The 25,902-nt window shown below is 37.1% G+C and overlaps 1 protein-coding gene across 2 annotated transcripts in view; it reads right to left on the minus strand.

Annotated features, from left to right (window-relative positions):
• nbeab (neurobeachin b) overlaps positions 1 to 25,902 on the minus strand; it is a 359,639-nt gene that overhangs the window by 22,759 nt on the left and 310,978 nt on the right. For both annotated transcript variants that reach the window (XM_055196954.2, XM_055196955.2), the window contains 4 exons: positions 25,351 to 25,488; positions 22,039 to 22,158; positions 16,049 to 16,201; positions 6,603 to 6,773 (listed from right to left, as the gene is read on the minus strand). In XM_055196954.2, the coding sequence (XP_055052929.2) occupies positions 6,603 to 6,773; positions 16,049 to 16,201; positions 22,039 to 22,158; positions 25,351 to 25,488 (582 nt within the window). The remainder of the gene's footprint in view (positions 1 to 6,602; positions 6,774 to 16,048; positions 16,202 to 22,038; positions 22,159 to 25,350; positions 25,489 to 25,902) is intronic.

The following is a 25,902-nucleotide window of genomic DNA, read 5'->3' on the forward strand; positions in this document are numbered from 1 at the left end:
TTTGGGGGCGGGGGCAAAAACAAAAGCCGCTTATCCAGTATGTAAATACACACAGACAACGATGCCCGGCGCTGCACGCACGCTAGAATCTCCAGGAAAACAAGCCGATTTCAACTGCAAAATGTACGCTTTAAATATACAAAAACTGCTATCTCAAACATGGAGAGGCTTCTTTGTGATCTCAACTAACAGATTCTGCAATAAAACGAAAATCACAAATTTTGGAAAAAAAAACCCTCGAAGTTGTCTCGAAAGTTGTGCTGCTGACTTGTGTCACTGGTTTCCGTGACGGGTCACATATTTGTCAAAAGTATAATTCATTTATTCATTGTAAACCTGAGGGTCACTTAGAACAGTGGTTCTCAAATTGGGGTCCGGGGCCCCAAGGGGGGCCGCGAGATGGTGCCTGGGGGACCCAGTATTATGACATTTTATAAAATACATTCATTTATCATGAATTCTGTGTAATTAAACCTTAAAAAAATAAGGCTACTACTAACCAACCGCACTACTTTGTATAACTTAATATGTTTTGTTTAATTAACATGTAAACAGTTTTTGTCATAAATTTTCTTTGAGGGGGGGGGCGCGAAGGAATGCACCGTACACAAGGGGGGCCGCACATGAAAAAAGTTTGAGAACCACTGACTAAGAAGCACTTTAAGTGCATAAATAAATAAAAATAACATTGTGAGCTAAATGAGAGAAACTAAAAGATAAACTCTTACAGAAATACCTAAAATAGGAAGAGATGATCTTGGCGAGTGATCTGGGCCTAAACCTTTCAGCAAAAACACAAGCAGAACTCTCATGACTCACTGCCATCACATTTGGCAACAATTAAATGTCAGTCTGCGCAGTTTTACAATGCTGTCTGTCAAATAATAATGTGCTGGCATTATAGCTATTTTAGGTTAGGTTCGGGAACAGGGGTCACGATGTCTGCTCAAATAATGTAATCCGATCTGGAGATCTGAGAGAAAAACGCAGCCATGTGGAAAGTATCACTATATTTCTGCCATCCAACAAAGTTTGGAGAGCGGTTAAAAGAAGGAAAGAAAGAATGTCTTCCAGGAGTCAAAAACTGGTGAATATAGACAGACAACACTGGTTTGGGAAACTAGTAGGAATTCCAGATTTTTTTTATAAATACTAGCAAAGATGAGTGCTGTCATGGAAATGTGTTCATTTTAATACAAACATTTCACCTTTGGCAGCTCATATATAGAGTCAAACTCACCGGCTAAGGTTATGTGTGGGACATGTCATGTGATGCGTCAACACAGCCACAGTGTCAATTGGTTGCTCATCCTACTGTAGCTCAGTAGAAAATCACATTTTATCACAATAAGAAATCTTTAGGCTTAACAGACAGCTTCATTACTATAATCCATGTTAAGCCTCTGCTCTTTGCGGCTGATAAGCAACACCTTCAGCATAAGCTGTACATTGATCGCCCCACCTTGCTATGCTGAAATGCACACAAGACATTGATCATAACCTGTCAATCACAGCTTTATCTCTGGACTTACAGTACCTTTCAGTGGTGTGAAAGTACATCAATCTTCAAAAGTATTTCTTTTGCAAGTTTGCTTGTAAGGGCAACTACTGTCAAACAATCAGACCAATCAGGCTTACTTATTGTCTGGATATAAAGCTGAGACAGGACAGAGTATTTAAACACTAAAAATGAAAAGTTTGGTTCCAAAACGTGATAAACCCCTTTTTTATTAGTTACCGCCAAAATCAGTATTGTATCAGGTCAGTATTAAAAAGTAAATTCTTAATTTTTACACAAAATCCGATATCCGCCGTGTTATTCTGTCATCTTTTTTTTAAACCGCATCAAATGCCAGTTCTGCAATAAATATGCTTAACCAATCACAGCGCACCATTCCACGCATTGTAAACAATAATGGTTGCACTTTGAATATGCAGAATCCTAGATTTCCTCATCAACTTTGTACTTCGTGATCAACAAACAAACAAAAACAAAATAGTAATTTTGATGCCATTGATAAACCTGTGGTGGTTTTCTGTGGCGGGAAAGAAACGTAAGTCATCAAATTCGAATAATTTACGTAATTTTGTTCTCACAAAACAGCATCAAGCTTCTGTCATGCTAACACATTGACCCCAGAGGATCTTATTTTACTTGAAGCCAACGAAAATTGAGCAGGACCAAAACACTGTACAACTGATCGCTGTCAAAAAAGTTCAGCGACGACGTCCTAAGGATGACAGCAGCAATGACAGTGTTCTTAATAAAAATTAAGTGTTTTCATTAATGCCATTAATGTTTAGTTTTTTAATCAGTGTATACCACTAGTCAACTAAATGAATATAACATGGCAAAGATGAATGCACATTTATATATTGATTCAATAGATTTATAGCATTTTGAAAAAAAAAACTTTTTGCGGAAAAAAGAATCAGTTTTTATAATATCTTTGAAAATTAAATTATGTATTTGAACTTTTTATGTTATTATAACCTAAAGATGCTATGCGAAAGTTTGTAAAAGAAAATAGTGGTTTTCATCTTGTCACTTTCTTGGTATAGAAAACACATTTTTGCTTAAAATGAATTCATTGCGTTTTCAAACCAAATTCTTCAAATACACATTTCACTTGCCAAGCCAATGAAGAAACCCTAAAAATTATACTAAATGGTTTTGGGGAGATTTACATGTATATGCCTCCGCACAGGCGCGTTGGTGCGCGTGGCAAAAATGACGTCAACGTGGAGTGGGCGGTCGTGCGCGAGACCCCATTTCGCATGGTGTGCACGGCATTTTTTGTAACGAAAAATGACCGAACTCGAGCCGATTCTGTCCGAGCAGGCAAGCCTGTGACGTATCTCTTTGATCAATCCAAGCAAAACAATGTATATATTTATCTGACACTCTGGAAGTAATGTATGGAAACTTTGCAGTTTAAAACACTTTTACATGATTCAGAATGTTTGGCTTATATTTTTATTAAATGAACCACTGGACGAGGAATAAAATACAAACCTTAAGATGTCTGTAGGCATACTCTTTGTTTAGTAAAAACGTTAATGAAATTATAATGTTTAATAAAGACATATTTAAGAATAGTGCAACAGCTAGCACGTTAACTATAAACGCCTCATCCGTTTGGTGAGACACGCGAGCGCGATCCGCGGAGGCTTGCTTTGCGGACCAAAGCGCGAGTATAAACAAAGCTTTAGTACATCAAAGATGCATATTAGTATCTCCAAAGTACATATTGGTACCAAATGTATACATATCTGTACTTAACGCTGCAATGACAACAGTGTGGGATGTCCTTTCTCCGTAAACACAGATTTCCTACCAACTAGAGTCCAGAGACTCCATCAACTGCTGCCATTTTGATTTGACTCTGGAAGGAGTTATGACCCTTAACTCCACATTTTGACATTTTAAGACCGTAATTGCAGTGCTTAATGTCAGAGCGGTGGATGCACCTGTCACTGGGGAATGAATCAATAGCTTGAAGGTGACAGTCACATTTCTAAGCAAGATAGCATACAAGCGTTTCTCCCACTTTGCGTCACCTCTGCGGCCTGGTCAAAAAAAGACACAAAAATAGCAAATCTGGTGTATTTTGAGGTCAAAATCATTTGTTCTTGATACTCAAGTGGCATTGAATAACTTGTTTTCTGTTTCACATTCAAAGCATTCTGTTTCACATTTAAAGAGTCAAGTTAGTTCAACATTCCTTGCCGTTTAAACGTCTGAAGGCAAGTTGCTTGGATGACATAAGCATTATAAACTCTATTATTCATCCAAATAGGGGCGGATCCACAACACGAGCTCAAACGTCAACAACTGACAAATAAAAGCAGCTTCTCTGGCTTTTCTGAGGCTAACAAACCAGGCTGTCAGCCAGCATCGCGCTCAAAGCGCCGGACCACTTGCGAAGAAAGCGACCACATGAAAGCAAGAAAAATAGCCCTCGTCTGGAATGCAGCGGTAAATGATGAAGAGCAGAGCTTTCTCCATATTGTTTGATAATTAGCCCCCCTGTTCAGTGAGGGATTTGCATAGTGGTCACTTGACAAATAAAGGCAGTCCTGGAAGTGACAGTATATAAATGACTTGTTTTGCAGACAGCAGATGGTGGGCATCACAGGGAGCGAGAGAGATAGAGGGAATGTGAGTGAGAGAGAGGGTAGGTGGATGGGAGAGATGGGGCATACACTGCAAAAAAAAAAAAAAAAACACACTGCCTACCAGCTGCTACTGTTAAATTGGAATCATATCCACATACACAATTAAGTCATTGCAAAACCTTCAACCAATCAATAAAGAGTATTGTGTGGAAAATCAATAACATTGATTTACATCGTAATTGCTTGGTGAATTCATTTTTTTAAATGAATAAATACCAACAATCATTTCATTATTTTGTTATATTTCACGTGTTTTCAAATGAATACTCAATCCTTAAAAGTCCTTGAAGGGGAAAGTGCCTAATTTTTGCATTACAAGCAACAGTGAATCTTTACATACGTATATTTATTTTTACATATTATTATTAATTTGCATGTTTGACTTCATTCGTTAATTTGAGCTTAAAGTGTCTGAGTCAGCATTTTGAGTTTCTTTTTCCCACAACACTCATTTGCATTTGAAGATATGACTGACATGTACAGATGGTCTATCTGATATATTCAAAAGAAACTGTGTTCATTCGTGCAAGAACGTCAGTGCTTATTATGTGCTTGATCTGTGGTTGATGAAAGGCTGATATTATGAATATTGTGTTCCTATAGCTCAATTGATAGAGGATTGCGTAACCGATGAAAATGTTGTAGGTTAGTGCCCACGGCAATAAAAAACGATAAAAGTTGTTTTGCATAAAAGTGTGTGCCAAACGCATAAATGTATTACTTTTGAAAACGTATAGTGCCAAGAGGTGTAAAAACAAAAATCGGTAACCTGTCAATATTTTAATTCATAAAAATCAAATACTTCAAGTTTGCATAAGTCGCTTTCACACATACAGTCTTTACTGGTAATTTACTGGTAAATTATGTGTGAACAGAACCTTTCTGGTCAATCAGTGCTGCCAATTTACCAGTAAGAGAGGTTGTAAGATTACCAGTAACGTAAAATAAAGATTACCGGCATTTAAAATGGATGATGTCAGACCACGCTGACAGCTCCGGGACAATCATAGCGTTTTGATACAGATTACGCGTTTTGTTTACAGACGTTTCCACGCGCACGCTGTTTAAAAGTCGAGCACAACTGAAAGTATCGTCCACATTTCTTCACCAAAGTAATTTAAAACAGCTTACCAACTATTTGCCGGATTGTCGACGTCCTTAGTACACTTATTACTGCTCTTCAAGACGCAGGTAGCGCCAGTTAGCAATTTCGCGACTGTCAGCGTTTGCCACAGAGGTGAAAACAACAAAATACGGACTGTGGATATGAAGTCATAACCCACCATTGTTTACAAATACAACACTGAGCTCATCGCACGTCACAGGAAACTTCCGCTTTCTCACCGAGTTTACCGGTTGATACTGATGTGTGAATAATGCTGGTAAAAAGACGGAGTGTCACTAAAATCATTCTGGTAAATTCATGGTAATTTATCGAAATTACTGTGTGAAAGAGGCTACACACTGCAAAAAATAGAATTTTTGTCTTGTTTTCAGTAAAAATATCGAAAAATTCTTAAATTAAGATGATGAGCAAAACAACCCTAAAAGTCTAGTTTTTAGACCAAAAATATCAAATTTAAGTTATTTTGTGCATAACACAAGCAAAAAAATCTGCCAATGGGGTAAGCAAATTGTTCTTGAATTTAGTGTTTAGACCGCAAAAGATTAATTTCAAGAAAAAAAATTCTTAGAATTTTTGTCTCGTTTTCAGTAAAAATATCTAAAAATTCTTAAATTAAGATGATGAGCAAAACGACCCTAAAAGTCTAGTTTTTAGACCAAAAATATCAAATTTAAGTTATTTTGTGCATAACACAAGCAAAAATCTGCCAATGGGGTAAGCAAATTGTTCTTGAATTTAGTGTTTAGACTGCAAAAGATTATTTTCAAGAAAAAAAATTCTTAGTATTTTTCTTAAAAATTCTTAAATTAAGATACTTTCTCTTGTTGAGTCACACGACCAAAGAAAATAAGTCTAGTTTTTAGCCCCAAAATATCAAATTTAAGTGATCCCGTGCATAAAACAAGCAAAAAAAAATCTGCCAATGGGGTAAGCAAATTGTTCTTGAATTTAGTGTTTAGACTGCAAAAGATTATTTTCAAGAAAAAAAATTCTTAGTATTTTTCTTAGTAAAAATTCTTAAATGAAGATGCTTTTTCTTGATGAGGAAAACGACACAAGAAAATAAGTCTAGGTTTTAGACCAAAAATATCAAATTTAAGTGATTTTGTGCATAAAACAAGCAAAAAAAAATCTGCCAATGGGATAAGCAAATTTTTCTTGAATTTAGTGTTAAAGAAAAAATGTTTTGTATAGTGGCAACATTTATTTAGCTACTTTTTACTGACAAACTCTAAATACAAAAAAGCATCTTTTGTGAGGACACTGTTGTCATGGCGAGGTTGCCAGGACGACCCACCTCACACAGCAGGGGATCACTGGCGAGGCTGTCGAGGTTGACGGAGCCCTCGTAGGTCAGGTGGTGAAAGACGTTGAGCGCTCGCGCTGCCTCGGGCCCGCGTTGCTTGTAGCCAAAAATAAGGTCAATCCACTGGTGCAGCTGACACGACACAAACTCGCTTTCCAGGGCCTGTCAAAGAGAGCGGGGCAATTAGAGGTGAAAGGTACACATACACAACATGCATGCACAGACAAACATACACTCCCGGCAATGTTTTCTGCTTTAGAAGGCAGAACCGCCAGAGACCAACATAAGAGGGTTTGAAACATAAACACATAAAAAACTCTCACACACTGAGCGAATAAACCCAAGTGTCTTCTTGAAGCAATAATGCACCGTAATGCAAAGAAAATCTGACTCTAAGCTCCACAGACATACACATGGGAAAAATGCAGTAAAAAAACTATCTCCAACTTGTTGTTTGGGGATGTAATGCTCGATGATATAGAAACTTATTTACTGTACGTATGAAAGATTTAAAAAAGTTAAAGAACCTATACATAAACACTATGTTTTTCTCATAAAAACATTCAGGACACGCTGCTGAAATTTACACACTCACATCAGGAATAACAGCCATTAGCATCAGAGCGAGCTGTAGTGCACAGGGCCAGAGTTACCCGCAGGGCATGTCATTACAATCGCAAGTGACACATGCAAAGATGGGAAAACTAAGTGAAAGAAAGACAGAAAGAAATGGCGGTTGGAGGAGGAAGAAAAAGAGAGAGAGAGATAAAGAAAGAGAGAGAGACTGAAAAAGATGCACAAAGATGAGGAGGGGAATTAACAACAAGAGAGCACCACAAAGACATAGAAAGACACACTATTAAAACGCACCAAAACCATGAAAAGCAATGAAACCATAAAATACACTTAATATTTCCTAAACGTTGATTTATATATAATCATTTTTATGCAGTGTCTACATAAATAGTTCACCCAGGTATAAAAACTTTCTCATCATTTACCGAGCCTAGACTTGTGTGACTGATTTTCTTCAAAATATATTTTTACAGAATCTCCTGCAAAAATATAAAAGGTCAAACACTGAAACATCATAGGCGTGTCGCAAGATGTTTGACAAATCTGCTCTTGGGTTTCATTTAAAAGATAGTCAAACAGGTTTAGAATGACTGACAGATTTCAAATCATGTAAAGCGCATATAGCAAATAGTTTGATTGACTTAAGATGTTTTGAAGTAATTTGTGTTCGTAGGCATTCGTATGGGCTCATAGCATGAAAATCTGACTTTTTTCATGTTTAAGTGCTATAATTCTGTCCCCAGTGCTTCTCTCAACCTAGAAAATGTGAAAAAAACCAGCCCAGTAACTTTGTTCGGGTAAGCCATTCTTTGCAAGCATGTAAAAAATTAGGTCTTTCAGATTTTGTCTGTTTTGTGAGGTAGGTAGCAAGGCCAATTACAATAATACCGCCCCTTAATCTTCACTGTCCAACTACGGCACTGACATTTAGAAAAGAGAGAAAAAATTATTGACAGCACAATAATTGAGTTTCAATTGCAACAAACCACCATCATTGCGATCAGTGTTTGCATTTCATCAACTCATTTGCATTTTAAAAGACACACCCAACAAACGGCACATTTTTGCTCAGGCCTACAAAGTGGCCATTTTAACATGTTATAATAAATTATTATAATATAAATTATTACCACACTCTTTAATCATATTTTTAATTTGTATACAAGTGCACAATTATGGCGATATCCAGATAAATTTCAATAAATGTTGTTGAGTCATCTCATCAATAAAGATTAGATCAATAAAACTCTCCCTGAGGAGTTTCTAACTCAAATTCATATTTCTGCTATTATCCACTGGGTGGCGATCTTACCCAACTTAAACACGGAGTGCGTTTACATGCACAGTCTTACGCCGATTATGCTTAATAAACTGATAACAAGTGGGGTCATGTAAACGCGTAAAATGGTTTTCTTTTATCGGGGAAAGTCCATAAACGGCGTAAGCAAAAACCGATCGGCACAGGTAGTTTTTTGCTCATTACCCCGATTTCGCGTGGCATGTAAACACCTTAACCGGCTTTCTCACGGTTTTGTCCATGTGCGCATGTCTCCACGTGTGACAGATAAACGTCACACACGGAAGCGCAAAGTAACGCATAAAAGTCTCCGCTCGACTAAAGCAGTTGGCAGAGAAACTGTTAAAATAGCAGCTCATGTTACATTTACAGGTTCTGCAGACACGAGAAGAGATGCAACATTACAGCTTAAGACAGATATGCCATTGACTTTTTAAACGACTATTGTGTACGATAGGTGGTGACGTCACTGCCTGCGAGAAAACTGATAATTCTGCAAGTCCCATGTAAACGCAGTTGTCTGCATAGCCGGCTTATTGATTTGCATGTAAACGCATGAAATATATGTAATAAGCAGATTTTTGATAGTTATCTGCTTATGCTGTGCATGTAAACGTACTGAGTGACGCATTTACTCAACAACACTGAAAACAGTGTGTTTTCATCAGGCTCTGAATCTGATATCTTACAAAAGTTCTTCACAAAAATGGAATTATCTCTGCTTTTAGCTAAAAAATTTGAGAGGTGATAAGAGAACAAATGAAGGTAGGATGAAACGTTTTTTTTTTTTTTTTTGAAAGCGGATGGTCTGTTCTTTCATTTGATATTTTATGTTTATTTAAAGAAGATAATTTTTCTGCAAGGCATTAAACTAAAACTGGGTGACGAGAAAAGAGTTAAGCATGCTTCCAAGCATATTTGATCATCACTTCAACAGTTGCGCGATATAAATGTTAATGTATAAATTAGATGAATGTTGATTTATAAAAATAAACACCACAGTCTTAAATCATATTTTCATTGTGTCTTTGCTGCGTATGTGTTGGTTGGGAACTGCGCTCCGTTTCTGTCACACTTGATTCTGAGGAACTACTTGGTTTGGCGGAAGAGTAATATTTGTACTAATATAATTACAAATTATTTGTGTTTTATTTTACAAAATTCCGCTAACGTTATGCATATAAATTAACTGTTTTATAAACACAATAACCCCCGCGAAGCAGTGGGGTTACAGTGCATTTTATAACAGCTTTATAACTCCGCTTCGCGTCGTGCCTAACAACGCCCCTTAGCTATTATATACTGGTAACCCACTGCTTCTTGGGGTTTATTGCTTTATTATATAAGAAATATTTTTGGTTCTCCAAGGAATCTTTCAGGTAAAAACATTTTTTTACATTTCTTTTTTACAATCTAAAAAACCCTTTCTTTAGATTGTAAAGGAAGTGTTTGTGAAACCGAAAGGTTTATTAGATGTTAAAGGGTTCTTTATGGAACCATACAGCCAAAAATGGTTCTTCAATCACATCGTGTAGCACCCAAATTTTAAAGAGTGTTTAATGTCTGGATGTTTGTGTTTGTCAGAATAGCTGAATGTGTTAAACCAGAAAAAAAATGAGAGAGGCTGGAGGAAAGGTCACGTGCACAAGACACACACCACACCACTGTCACTGCAACTGAAAAGGTCAATTGTGTTTCCTGCAGCACACACACATACACAATCTCATCAGACATCCCGGCCCAAAACACAACCCTAATACTTCAATAGGGCAGAACTGTGACTCTACAGTCCACAACCACGTACATTCTCAATTTACACACCCTGAAGCATATACAATTCCCATATCTCCCTTTGGGTCACTGTGTTTTATAGATACATGTGCAACGCAAAACCATTATAAGAGCCAGTACAAGATTTCTATCCCAAACTAGTCTACAGGGACCCATGGACATGCACACATATTCGTAAGGTTCTGTCTTCTAGGAGCCAAATCATGATTGATGAAGCCAGCATTAGGGTAACATTATAAGGGACATTGCATGGGCCAGGCAGGGTGACATCATTAAGGTCAGAGGTAGATTACATTAGTATCGAGCCTGGCTCTATGTAACAACCTTCACTATGAAAAAGCAGCAAACAGAAGCCTGCAGAGGACACGGATTCTTTATCAAAAAATGAACGAATGAGGGTGATCTCAGTGAAACGGGATGGAAGTACCATCCGGTTTCACGTACTACCAGTACCATCATCTGGTATTATTATTTACTCACTCTCATGTCATTTAAAATGTATGAATTTATAAATATAGGACTGTTCCTGTAGCTTAGTGGTAGAACATTGCGTTAGCATCGCAAAAGGTTATGAGTTCAACCTCAGGGAACACAAGAGAAAACATTATTATTTTGGGTTGTTTAGCGATCAATGCGGTCATGTGTTACTGTAAACATACAGATCATGCTTTAAATATGGCAGCACATCAGCATGATCTCATTGAAAATTTGTATGAATTCATATGAAGTGAATCAAACAAAAATGGATGATTATCAGAAAAAGTCATAATGAAGCTCCATCTCTAAAACCCAATGCAACTAGGTGCTTTCGCACATCATACAAAAACATACAAATAAAATTGTATGAGAAACAACTGCCTTGTAAAATCACAAATTGCATTAGATTATATTAGGCACATTGATAATATTAAATCTTATTGGATTTTGTGTCTCCTGACTAGTTCACATTTTAATATTCAGGGGAACTATTGGGAACCATACCGAAATTCTAAATGGACTTAAATGTGGTACACTGTCAGATAAAATGAACAAAAAAGGCTCCCTAGCTGCGACTGGGGCAGTAAAACACACATTTGCACCTAAAGAGTTCATATTAGTAAAACTAAAGAGTACAACCCCAGTTACAGCCTGGGACCATTTTTAATGACAGTGTGCTGTATACGTTAGAAAGTTTTATAGTCCATGTAGTAAAGGCCGAAGTATAGTCCATTTTTTACACATACGTAAGGGTCCGTGTACGGTGCGCGTAATACAATTTTTGTCATCTGTCACAGAGCTGCCCTCTGTTCCCTGTATTACCCTGGTTAGCCCTTTAGGAACACATGAACACATATTTGGTTTTTTTTAAAGACTCTTTATTTACCTTAAGGTACTAGCAAAGGGAGAGATGGATTACACAAACACATTTGCCACCATACACCAAACATACAGCTGAGCACAAACCTAGTGGACATTTAAACTTTTTTCAAACTATGGACTATTACCTGGATCAGCATACATGGTGGCAGCCATCTTGATTTGAGTAAAAGACCAGAATGGCCTTTTTTGTTCTTTTTATACCTGTTCTGTGTTGCATCATGGGAGTGGGAGATACCAAGTATGGTGGGTAAGGGGTGGAACTGTGTTGATGAGGTTATTGATGTTTTCTTTCAACAATTATTGTAGAAATGACGTTTGTGCTGTGCTATTTAAATTTGTGGGTGGAAGGAAATGGGGTTTCTTGATCTTCTAATTCTAATTCTTTTTACTTGATATTTGATATTTAATGGCTCATGGCCTTAATACTTCCCCAGGTTAATTTTTGCTGGAAAATCGTTGTACCCATGTGTATAAATTCAGACACAAGGAAGTAGTGATGGGAGAAATGAAGCTTTTCGAAGCTTCGAATCAATTGAACCAATTGCTTCGAAAATTGATTCAGTTTTTCGAAGCAGTTCGAAACACCACACACGCTGGCGACCCCTGCTGGTCAAAATAGTGTAAAAGCAGATATGCCCAAACTTTTTACACATTTTTTAACAAAATAATAGCAAGATTTGCATTAAAATATGTTTAAAAAATTATTTAACTTAAGACATAGTTAAAACTCTATTATGTGTTTTTAGTTTTATTTAGGGCAAACAAATCATTAAAACGAACTACCCTTTTAATTATGCACATTCTTGTCATTAAATCTGTCTATAGACAAAAAGTAGACAAAATGGCAGTGTTATTAGTCAGAAGGATAAATGTTTTATGAACTTTCATAATAAAATTGACCCGAGTTCACCTAAACATATTAGACACTGGTCATGTGATCAACTCCCCCTAGTGGTGAACCATTGCATTTTCGAAACGTTTCGAAACAGTTATGACGTAATGAAGCCTCGTTTGCTAAAATCACGTGACTTGGGCCAGTTTGAAACAAGCTCCGAACCAAAGATTCGAAACAAAAGATTTGTAAATGTTTCGAAGCCTCATGAAGCAGTGCTTCGAAAACGACCATCACTACAAAGAGGTGGGCCGAACTGATGAGGAAACATTAGGTGTGTTCGAGATCATCCGGGGCTGCGCAGACCGATCGGCGAGGTTTGCCGCTTCCAGTCGAGGGAGGAACTGAATTTGATACAAACAAATCTTTTAATAAAAAGTTGCAACCAAAAACATTTGATATCGAATATTTTGCTTGCTGCTTATACTGTATACCCGAAAATAACGGGAAACAAGCATATATTATTAAAATACCGATAGAGTTTGTTATTTTCATTTTTATTTTATTACACGACACAATATAACATATTTATGCATATTACCGTGTTTTTTCCTGTTTTAAAACAAAAATTTAAAATGTTTATTAGTGGATCTAAAGGTTGGATTAAACTTGAAACGCACGTGATCGTTGTCAGCAGTGAGGTGGCCAATCACGTAAAGCTGTGTCATCATCACAACTCCGTGCACCCGCTCTGGAGAAGCTGCACCGGCTGAGCTAGCCGGCTACTCTCGAAACGCTCTCGCGGTACTTAAAAACCATATGAAACAGTCACGTGCCTGCAGCGCCAGCTGAAGTCGGACAAAATTACTAACCAGAATGCACTGCTTCAAGTCAGCCGCCGATCGGTCTGCGCAGCGCCGCATAAAGTCCAACACACCTAAAGCTTTTCGAAGCTTCGAATCAATTGAACCAATTGCTTCGAAAATTGAATCAGTTTTTCGAAGTGTTCGAAACACTACACACGCTGGCAACACCTGCTGGTCAAAATAGTGTAAAAGCAGATCCGTACAAAAAAATTTTACACTTTTTTTTACAAAATAATTAATTATGTGTTTTTAGTTTTATTTAGGGCAAACGAATCATTAAAGGACAAGTTCGGTATTTTACACTTAAAGCCCTGTTTTCAGATTGTTTATGATGAAATAGAACGGTTTTGACTGAAATTTCGACATATGCGGCTTCCCAGAGAATTTTTGGGTGTTTGTGTTTCGGCTCCTACCTGTACAGTGTGTTTGGTGGTGCACTGGAGCGGTCCTTCCTGGAATGCATTGGGCTTTCGTTTGCAGGGACGTGGGGCTCGCCGAGTGGTCAGGGGTGTTCACTGGTATGCTCACACAAAAATCGCTGCAAAATACGCATTCCAACAGGTTTTATCGTAGTTTTTGCCAACTCCATTGACTTGTATTAGTTGTGCTGTGGGGTATGGTATTACTCCGCGCCGGGAACTTTGTTTCTATTCTTGCAATTGGCAATGGCGGATTAGCGCCACCAACTGGGCTGGAGTGTCTATTATTCAAGCTCTAAGCGGAAGAATGTACGGGTGTGGGGCGTTTGGAAAAATAGGTCCACAAGTTAACAACGAATGCTAAAACAGCTGTTGGAAAGCATCTTTTAACGCGATTTTTGTGTGAGCATATCATTGAACACCCCTGACCACTCGATAAGTTTCACGTCTTTGTAAACGAAAGTTTAATGCATTTTAGAAAGGATTGTTCCAGTGCACCATTAAACCCATTGTAAAGGTAGGAGCTGAAACACAAACACCCAAAAATTCTCGGGGCAGCCGCAAATGTCGAAATTTCAGTCAAAACCGTTCTATTTCATCATAAACAATCTGAAAACAGGGCTTTAAGTGTAAAATACCGAACTTGTCCTTTAAGACTAACTACCCTTTTAATTATGCACATTTTGTCATTAGTCAGAAGGATGCATGTTTTAGGAACTTGCATAATAAAAATTACTTGAGTTCACCTAACCATGTTAGACACTGGTCATGTGATCAACTCCCCCTAGTGGTGAATCATTGGATTTTCGAAACGTTTCGAAACAGTTTGAAACAATGACGAAATTAAGCCTTGTTTGCTAAAATCACGTGACTTGGCCAGTTTGAAACAAGCTCCGAACCAATTAATTCGAAACAAAAGATTTGTAAAAGTTTCGAAGCCTCATGAAGCGTGCTTCGAAAGCGACCATCACTAGGGCAGGCTAGTCTATGATGGGTGGTAGTGAAAGCAGTATCTGCTTAGTATTCTGATTTAATTGTTATACCTGATCCAAGGTTATTGTTTATTTATATATTGAAGTGTTTTTCCTATAATTTTTGCCCTTTTGAATTCCTTTTGTTTTTGCACCGGTGAGCACCTTGTACTTTACTGGCTTGGGAGAACATAAAATAAACAAAAATTGCCATTTAACGTCCTCCATGTGGTGGTTGAAGAACTCTGTATCCCTAAAGTAGTCTATGACATCATCAGAAGAGTGTGTGCGTACCGTACACGTACCACCTGATTTTTCCAACCTCGCGTAAATTGTACCCGTAGGCCGTGCATGCGTCTACAGGAGAATGTAGGGTGTAGCCCAGGAGATGCATTGCATTTTCTCACAAAGCGCATGCGTTGAACGTCTGTGTACACGTATGGGTGATTCGCAAAATTAGACTTACGAGGTGTCATGAAACATTTTGATAAAAAAAGTAAATGCAAAGTAAGAGTATCAAAATAAGAAGCAATCAGTTACAAACATCTCTTCATGTACTATTTTGCACAAGATTTCAAATGACATCATACAAACCATTTTTTTCAAAATTTTCATTGCAGCAACGTGCCCATGACTGGATTTGAGTTCTTTGACATGGAAATATTTATAATTAAAAAATGTAAAAAAATAAAAGCTTCAGTGCATGTTATACTATAAACATTTACAGTAAAAAAACATGTGGTATTTGGTGATCATTTATAAATGTAGAGACAATAATAAGGAATATAAATGTGTCATCCTCCACAACAATTTTCAATCATTGTTTAAGCCATCAATGAACTAATATTTTCAAAAAATATTAGTTGGAAGGGGTATAATTATCTGTGACACTCAAGATGGCTACCAGGTAAGCAGTTCTTATTTTTTCTCTCCAGATAAAAGTTAAAGTTTTGTTTGTCATAGTATGAGGCAACTTTTTAGTTCTCATTACCGAAACATGAGTTTGTAAATGCATTTATTTAATGTAATATCATGTTGCGGTAATAATAATGTTTTATAATGATAATCTAAAAAAATTTAAATAATTCTATAGGAAATATTTTTTAATCCACTAAAAATAATGGTTATAGTAAGTTCAGACCTTAATCTTATATGTGCAAAAAGAATTGGTTTCAAGGGCTTTTTAAAATCTGATGCTGGACACCTTCTAAATCTGGATTTCGTGAGAATCATCCGTATGAGTCAAACTATACTTTGCGACTTTGTAACTGTGTGCGTATGTTCATGTAAAAAAACAGACCATACGCCGTTCTTAAGTTGACTTACCATTCTGTTAATTCTGACAAAGTCCTCTGGTTTCTTTGCCCATGCTGGTAGTTCAACACCACAGACAGGAACACCGTCATCCCTGTCACCCATACAGTAGCCATTACTGTTCACAAACATCTCTGGTAGATAGAAGAACTCAGGAATTAACTCCTAAGACAGACAGACAGATAAACAAGTTTCAGTCAATTAAATATCCAGCAATCCTAAATTGATTTATTGCAGACAGAAATACAAAGACATTTTACGCTGCATGTTTTACAGGCCAATGAAATAAAATGTTGGCCCAGTTTCAGACAAGCTTTGAAAGCAAGCCCAGGAGACTGATAAAGGACCATCAGAGAACATTTAACACTGATTTTCCCAGACTGTGGGAATGTGGCGAACGCACGAAGATGGGGGAGGGTAAAAATACAAAATAAACACGAGAGATGACAGGAAACTTGTGGTTGCGTCAGTTTAAAGTGAGCTGAAGGACGGATTTGCTGTATTTGTTGAGCTATGGGGCAAGTTTGGCTTTTTGTGCCTCCAGCTAGAAGATGGAAATACTCACCACAAACTTTAAAAGAAACAAATGAAAGCTTTAGACTTTCAGTGGACAGCCATTGCTTTTATTTTACTGCTGAAAATGCACTATAAGCATTACTCATTTCCCTGACCTTGACAGTCTTTTATCTACCGAGGGTGCCACATTCCTAATGTTTCTGTGTTCTCACCGCCATATCACTGCAAATTACCCATAATTCCCTGTGAGAGATGCCTCTGTACATTGGGGTGTGTGCACACGAGGAATGTGACCTCATCTCTGTTTAGTGTCACTCAAAAGTGCTTGTCTTTTAATAAAACCATTTAAGACCTCATTCTGCACCCAAATATTTAACATGACAGGTTGTTTTCCATTTAAAATAACACAGATCAAGTTTGTTTTAAATTTGAGTTTGAAATATAAATCATTTTACTAAACCCCAGTGGTGTATGGTGCAGTCGTAGTTCTTCAAACCACCAAAAAATGTTGGTGTAGGGTCATGAGGCAAACAAGTCTACAATAAAAGTTGCTTGTTTAAGCTGCTAGTGGTGATAGGTCAGTAGTTGAAAATACACTATTTCAGTCCAAATGTCTCAAATATCTTATTTTTCGGCAGCCCACATAAACAAAGACAACATTTAGCTTCAAGGCCACAATCCAGTCAGCAAGGCAAGTTTAAACTTAACCTCAAAAGCAACAAATAAGCCGGACCAAGCGCCATCCTTTCCCAAGACTCTGGCTTTATAAACTTTGCAGGTAGTTGTTCAGTCTTAAGCTGGTGTCGTGATACACGTCTTCACTCACAGACCAATAATTCCTCCGCAGCCTCATAATGGGCTGACAAGTCAATCACACTCAAGTCTCCCACTTTACACTGTTCACCCTAATGACACCCTCCTGGAGAGCTGTCACGGGGCAGACTGCTCATCCTGCTCCTTCAGACGGAGCTATGCTAACAGATTATTGAGAAACTGCTGAGGATTTGAAGGAAAGCTACTCTTTTGCTCTTAGCAGGCTGGTGACTAGCATTTGTTGAAGTATTTGACAATGCTTGGACATTTTGATACTTAGCAAATTATTACAATAACGTTCTTTACATTTGTATGGGATGCCAATCCGTGGACTTGTAACTATATCTAAAGCACCACACTGTAAAAAAAGAAACATGAAGTTAAAACAACTTGGTTTTGTAAGTCAATTTAACCTGCTATTTTAAGTTTTGACCTGTGACAAGTTGGCTTATAAAATAAGTTGAAATGGTTGGACTTAATTTTTTTGAGTTAAAGTGACATAAAAATATATGTTGATTTAAAAAAAATGCTGCATTTTTTTACAGTGCAGTTCAAAGTTTGGACAGATTTGACTGAATGTATGGTTCTCACAATCTTAAAAATTTCATATTTATTACTGAATATTTTTAAAGAAAATTAAAAATTTCCGATTTATTTCTATAGCGCTTTCACAATTTCGCATTGCAGCAAAACAGCTTTACTGTAAATACAGAATCGAATATATAAAAATAAAACATATTATAAAATGGTTACAACAATATCAACTAAATTGTTATGAAGAAAAACTAAAAAGCCTTACTCCCGACAAAATAGTAGTCCCTGCCCGACTTTTCACATATGTTTACGTTGCTGAGGGTGCTGCCCATTGGGTACAGCGGTCGTACAGGTAAATGTGTTTATCGTAAATAAAACGGCTATTGACCAATCAAAATCAGGGACTGGAACTATCCGTTTAATAATTCAGCAGTACTTAAAAAGGGATAAATAGTGAAATATGGCATAATACTGATTAGGGGTGCACCGATAAATGCAGATATACACTAATAATACGTGGCCGATAACTATTCTGAATCGCACAGCCAATATTATCTACAGCTATTTCATGTACTACGGCTTTTGATCAGTCTGTCCTTATCGATCTGATATCACTGTTAGTTTGAGTCGTTATAACATACATTGGAAAAAGTAACACTTGTCAAACATAATTATTATACATATTCTTTATTACCATGAAAATACCTGAAAAGGTTTGAAGAACAGCAATATGGAGCTGCATGTCATAGCCATATAGATATGTATAATAAAGGCTAGATGTCTTGCCCGGGCTGCTGGAGGTCGACGTCTGCGGCGGCCATCTTGTCTGAGTCAGCTTACTCACTCATAGCATTATATTTTAAGATGCATGTACTTTTTAATAACCATAACTTGCTCAATTTTCTACCATTTTTCAAACGGTTTGGTTTGTTATAAACATCAGATATGTACCTATGACACTGTATACTTATGAAACATGTTCAAGCATCCAGAATTATAGCCACATTAATAATGTTTGTAAGAAACAAAACCATTTGAAAATCATTAGAAAAATGAGCAAGTTATGGTTATTTAAAAGTAAATGCACCTTTAAAACACAATGCTACGAGTGAGCGAGCTGACTGAGACAAGATGGACGCCTGTGATGACGTTAGACGCTGCGTCCGAAAACTCAAGGCAGTGACTCGATGCCTCGCTGCCTCATGGGGAAATGACTTCGGAGGCATGAAGGCAGCTCAGAGAAAGACTTTCGGACACACTTCAAAGGCAGCGTGTTTGAAATTTAAACAGAGAGCGCCTTTGTGATAACTAATCACATATTTGAAAACTACAATACTAATTTCTCGCTACAAATGCAATTAAATGTGTAAAAAGTGAAAACCTACCTTTATTTACACTCAATTGGTGCTCCAGTCGCGTCCTTGGCCACCATTTTATTTTTTCGAACTCGACCAGGCTCGACCAATCACATTCCTAATGTATGTCCACGCATAGGTATCTCAGGAGACAGGAAGTAAACCAAACATTGAATTCGGACATGCCTTGATGCCTTCCTGCCTTGGAAAGCTGCCTCAGAAGGCAGCAATTTAGAGTTTTCGGACGCAGCCAGAGACTCCAACCGTAAGACATCTAGCCTTTATTATACATATACTATGGTCATATATGGTTCTTCGTCTACATCCCATATTGAGTTCTCTACATGAGAGCGCCCTCTGGCTTTTGGATGTAGCGGCATTTCACCGTAATTCATTGAGAAGCAAAGCAAGCATCATCGGCAGATATATCGGTGCACCCCTAGTACTGATACATTAGAAAATTATGCATGAACAGTAGTAGTGCAAAATTGACTTTTACTGGACAAACATGAGCTGAAACCACTGATCTATATAAATGACTGGATTGCACATAGATCGCTTACGTAACAGCGTGAGGTGAAGCCAGCGCAGAGTTCGAGCGGCCATCTTGGTATACCCAACCGGCAGAGAGCGTCATTGACTTCCATTTAAAATCATGATCTAATTTCACCCGCTTTACAGCATATCAGTCACACAAGATTCATTTTTAGGATATGTGTACATACATTAATTGTTAATTCTGGTGTTATTTGCCATGTTTATGTTTTAATCGGGCAGGATAAGAGATTTATGAAAAAAACTTTAAGGTGAGTGTGTCTGGTGCATTCTGTTAATGACACGGGTATAAATAACGTTTTTTTTGACATTCAGCCACACGGTCAGCGTTATTTCTCTAAATAAGTTTAGGTAACTTGTAATGTTAGATAACAATTAAAAAACCATCAAATGATTGCATGCACATACGTTACAAAGCATATTTATTTAGATTTCAGAATGAGCACGTTTGTCATTAATAATATGCTGCGGTCGCCCACTGATCTGATACTGTAATGAAGATGAATATAATAACTGATAAAAAAGCAAAATGTACAACTTTCAGTAAATAACTATGTACATGCTTAGGACGTTTGTGTTGTAATAATGTACAGGGTAACTTCAGATATAAAAACAAAAACTAGTAAAGTGATGTTTATCATTAAAATCTGATAACGTCCATTGATTTAATGGAATGTTTGGGTATACCAACATGGCGGCGCGGTGGCTTCACAGTTGTGACGTCATGCGCAATCCAGTCATTTATATAGATTAGGGGGTGAAACATAATCTAAAAGCACCAAAGAGCCAGAAACCGTTATATATTCCCTGCTTAGACAAAATGTTAAATGCTCCCTCAATTGTAAAAAAAACTTTGGATAACAGCATTGGCTAAACACCTAATTGTAAATGCTGCATTGCAACATTTCAGGAGCAGAGAATTATGGGTAATAAAGATAATTGAAGTGCTACATGGCAAACTCCTGCAAACAATGAGCACAATAAAGGCATGCACACACATAAAATGATGCAGTATTTTAAAACACATTTTTTTTGTCATACTTTGAAAAAGAGTTTTAAATACCACATTAAACTGTTTAGCATTAATGCAAATACAAAATGGCAAACAAAAACAAAATCATTACAGTCTTAATGTGACACATTTCTACACACCAGTGGATCCCATCACTACTTTTGGCATTTTTATTTATTTACTTTTTTTAAACGATATTAAAGGTTTTTCAAAAAGAAGCACAGTTTGCCATTTTGTTTTGCATGGATGCTAAACAGTTTAATGTGGTATTAAAACGTCTTTTTCAGAGTACGACAAAAATGTGTGTTTTAACATAAAATATTACATTAGATTTGCCTGTTTAAAAGGTAATACAAACAAGATATTTCATCACAAAATTTATGCTGCTCATACATAATAAAAAACAACTGGTATACAAGCAAAGACAGAAAAATCCTTATATTTTTGTCCGAACAGATTAGCGACCATTTACGTTGTTTAACATGATCCACGCAGACACTGGAGTGCTTCAAAAAGGCCTTTATTTGCTAACATACCTAGTATTTCTTTGTACGGCCGTTTACTTGCTGTGCATATCGCCTGCACCTCGTGTGCTGAATGCTGTTCCCCAGCCTGGGGTAGTAAAAAGCCCTGCCTTTACATAAAAGACTACATTTTAAATAGCTTTTGTCATTAATGCTTTATTAATTGCCCAGGGCGAAGCTAACCCGTCATGAAGTGTGCAGGAGAAGTATGACACTTTTAGGTCAGCGCAAGTGTGCGTGCTGTGCTGCAGAGAGGGGCTCACAGGCAACGGGGAACAACCATTATAGTGATGAAGTGACGCTACTTTGAAATATGCACACGTTAAACAATACTTCATTTTAAACGTTTCGGAGAAAAATGTTGATTTCACAAAATCCCACATTTGAAAACATAAAACACATTTACGTTGTGCTAGCGTAAAACAAAACAGTACAATCTTGATTTAAAGTTAACACGACATGTTTCTTTTTGCGAACTGGATGATACCAGTTTTATTTGATTGACTGTGTTGAAGAGAAACTGAACAAACTCTTTCAGTAACTGTTTATTTAATTCTTTGCAGTTGTAGACCGTAATGTCGACACAACTTCATGCATTTAACACCCAGACACACTAATGACTAGCTTGCAATGACATAAACTTGTTTAGATGCTGCAGGGTAATAAAAAATGCACTAGATGACACATCCTTACCTTCACATCTGCAGTGTCGCGTTGGCAGTGTCGCCATGAGCGGGCAATACCGGAGAAAGTGCGGTTTGGGTGATCGAACTTGTTGCCGTTGGCATTAAGGAAAAACGTGGTGAAAGGCTCCTGCAATTGAGCAGACACAAAACAACATTGTCAATTTTTTTCTAAAACTTTTGTTCATCCAAAACATCTTTCCAAAAGTCTGAAAACAGTCGTGGAGATCTCGCGAGTTGTTTATTCTGACTGCTAATTAGCCACTTGTTTTTGTGCCGCTTTCGCAAAGTGCTAATGCTATACATCAGCAAAAACATCAGTCGGACAAAATCCAGTAAATTGATCTAGATTTATTTCTATGGTAATTGGATTCAATCTCTTGATGGGGTGCTCTGCACTGCTCTGGGAAACGTTCAGTTTGCACAAACATCTCAATGTAGCGAATCGTCTGTCAGATTATGAAGAGTTTGTGGAAGGGTTTTTTCTTCGCTCATTTTCTGTAACAGTGCCCGTGGCGAAGTTAATTATATGGCCTGTTGGCTGAGGAGCTCAGCTCCGGCTCTAATTGGCAGATTCAGGGTCATCAGTCTGGGTTGGCAGTATGAGGAGTTGACATGGAGATGCTGGATAAGCCTGGGGAAAAGATGATGGTATCTGCAGCCTCAGTCAAGTCTGGTGTGAGAGCTGCCAGGGGACTCTTCAAAATCATCATTATCAACGAAATAGGTCGCATGGGAAGAACCAAGTGCAATGTTTTTATTATGCGATAAAAATTTAAATGGATAGATGAAAAAATACACTATATAGATGTTTGGGGCAGCACAGTGGCCATCCCAGACAGGTCCCCGGTTTAAGCCCTGGCTGGGTCAGGAGGTCTTTCTGTGTGAAGTTTACATGTTCTCCCTGTGTCAGCATTGGTTTACTCTGGGTATTACAGTATGTGGTTTTGTTCCACAGTCCAAAAACTATACACACGTTGATCTATACACACGCTGAGAGAAGGGCAATTTGACATCTCCACAAGCAGGATCACACATATACCTGCTCTTATGTCATTTTTAACCCATAAAGCTTTCTTTCACAAAACACAAAAGGAGATTTTGGGGGTAGCTAATCCATTATTTTTCTTTAATTAACTCTTTCCCCACCAGCGTTTAAAAAAAAGTTGCTAGCCAGCGCCAGCATTTTTCATGAAGTTTAATGCTTTCCAGAAAAATTTCTTCTATAAATATATAAACATATAATATATCAAATGAAAGAACAGACCCTATGTACTGCAAAAAAAATAATTTCTTACTTAGTATTTTTGTCTTGTTTTCAGTAAGAATAACTAAAAATTCTTAAATTAAGATGTATTTTCGTGATGAGCAAAATGACCTAGGAAAATAGGTCTAGTTTTTATACAAAAAATATAAAATTTAAGTATATTAGTGCTTAAAACAAGCAAAAAAATCTAACAATGGAATAAGACATTTTTCTTGATTTAAGTGTTTATGGAAAAAAATTAAACTTATTTCAAGAAAATGTTTCTTATTCCTTTGGCAGATTTTTTTGCTTGTTTTAAGCACTAATTTACTTAAAGTTTATATTTTTTGACTAAAAACTACACTGCAAAAAATCTTACTATTTTTGTCTTGTTTTCAGTAAAAACATCTAAAAATTATTAAATTAAGATGCTTTTTCTTGATGAGCAAAACGACCCAAGAAAATAAGTCTAGTTTTTTAAAAAGTGATTTTGTGTTTAAAACAAGCAAAAAAATATTTTTTTTTTCGAAATTTTCTTGAATTTAGTGTTTAAGAAAAATGTTCAAGATTGTTTTGCTTACCCCATTGGCAGATTTTTTTTTGTTTTTTTTTTTGCTTGTTTTATGCACAAAATCACTTTTTGATATTTTTGGTCTAAAACTAGATTTATTTTGTTGGGTTGTTTTGCTCATCAAGAAAAAGCATCTTAATTTAAGAATTTTTAGATATTTTTAGAAATTTTTTCTTGAAAATAATTTTTTGCAGTGCAGACTTATTTTCCTAGGTCATTTTGCTTATCAATAAAATACATCTTAATTTAAGAATTTTTAGATATTTTACTGAAAAAAGACAAAAATACTAAGTAAGAAAGTCATTTTTTTGCAGTGTGCTTTCAAACATCAAAAAATAGTTTTATTAGTTATCTTTTTATCCCCTCTCAAATATGGGAAGGTTTCTTTAAAAACACCAAATTTTGAGCAAAAAGCTGAGATAATTCCATTTTTGTGAAGGACTTTTGATAGAGATTGGATTCAGAGCGATCCTCAAAACATAAACGGACATACAGCTGTTTGCCCAAGGGCAATATTTTCGGGTTTTATAAGTTGCAGAAAAGCGCCAATTGGTGGATAATAGCGATATTAAGGATTGCCGGAAATACTCGTAATTGCCAGCGAAGTGTTTTCTCTTAATTGACGCGTTAACTCGTCAATGGCGGGGAAAGAGTTAAAAAGCAGATTTCAAAATCTGTCTGATTTGGGTTCTGGTAAAAATTAAGAAAATGCATTATGTCACAAACGTCAAAAACACAACATGTAACCACTAAGAAATCCCAATAATCCAGACACTCAATTCCAAAACAATCCATAAACATTTTTTAGGCTGTTGTGCACCACTGGTCTCAAATCAGCACTGTATTAGACACTTAGGATAAGTGAGGATGTTAGCAGGAGACAATGATGGACATGTTTCCCAGGGCTCTGCGTGCTGTCTGAGACGCATAAAGTTGTCACGTGCCAGACCGTAAATCATTACACAGAGCTTTTTGACTTGCCTCTCACATATGCCTGTTTACCAGCCTGTGAAATCCTCTCACTGGTCCTCTGTAGTGGAACATGAGGCTCGTGAATTGAGATGTTTCTGCAGTGAAAGGATGTGCTAACCTGAGCTTTGATTGACAATGATGTGATCCGGGCTTGGTATACTGTGTACTGACAAGTTGTATGATAGAGCTTATTAAATACCCAGACTTTTGACAGCATAATTCCCAAAATTTAAACATAAAACGTATATTTGAGAAAATACACAGTGTTAAATGTACATTGCTGGTGTATATACGAGTACCACCATATATACACCAGCAGTGTACATTGATTTTGCTGTTTAGTTAAAAGATTACATTTGAGGAAATAATACTTCCTTATACAAAATACTAACCAGCACAATAAAACACAACATTTCACAAAAGGCATAATACGATCCAGATACGGCTTGCTGCCATCACAGCTGCTGAGTTAACTACTTCCCAGATGTTAAGGGGAATCATATTCCTTGCATCCATCCAATCGAAACACTTACGATTCTGACAAGCCAATGAAGAGTTGAGGCTGCAGTGGAATAGTGAGATGAATAGTGGCAGGGCGGAGTTTCCTCATCCCATGATTCATAGCGCTCAGCGTAGAATGCCGCACGCTTTGGATTCAACGCTCCGATTGGCTAGGGAAAGACATTGGAAACAAATCAAACTGAGTAAGTTTAAATATTTGTGCATGTGAAACTTTTACCTGCAATTAAATAGAAGCCGTGTTGTTTCTGTACACGAACAATTACCAAGCGTCACATAAAGAAGACTTACAGCACACATTATATCTGTAGAGCTGAGAGCTTTCTTTGCTCAAGTGTGTGTGTGTGTGTGTGTATGTGCGTGCAGTGCAGTCTGTATGAATGTTTGATGATGGAGTCTAAAGGGGGTCGCACACCAGACGCGCAGCTCAGCGCCGCGCTGTGTTGATTCTCGTCTAGGACAACTCGGAGGTATCGTAAACCGGAAGTGCACATTAAATAGCGCAAGCTTCATCAGATAGCGTCTACTTCAAAATGCTTATTTACATTAGCAGCCACTGTAAATCA

This window comes from Misgurnus anguillicaudatus, chromosome 24, assembly GCF_027580225.2.
Source record: "Misgurnus anguillicaudatus chromosome 24, ASM2758022v2, whole genome shotgun sequence".
In the NCBI taxonomy this organism is placed as follows: domain Eukaryota; kingdom Metazoa; phylum Chordata; class Actinopteri; order Cypriniformes; family Cobitidae; genus Misgurnus; species Misgurnus anguillicaudatus.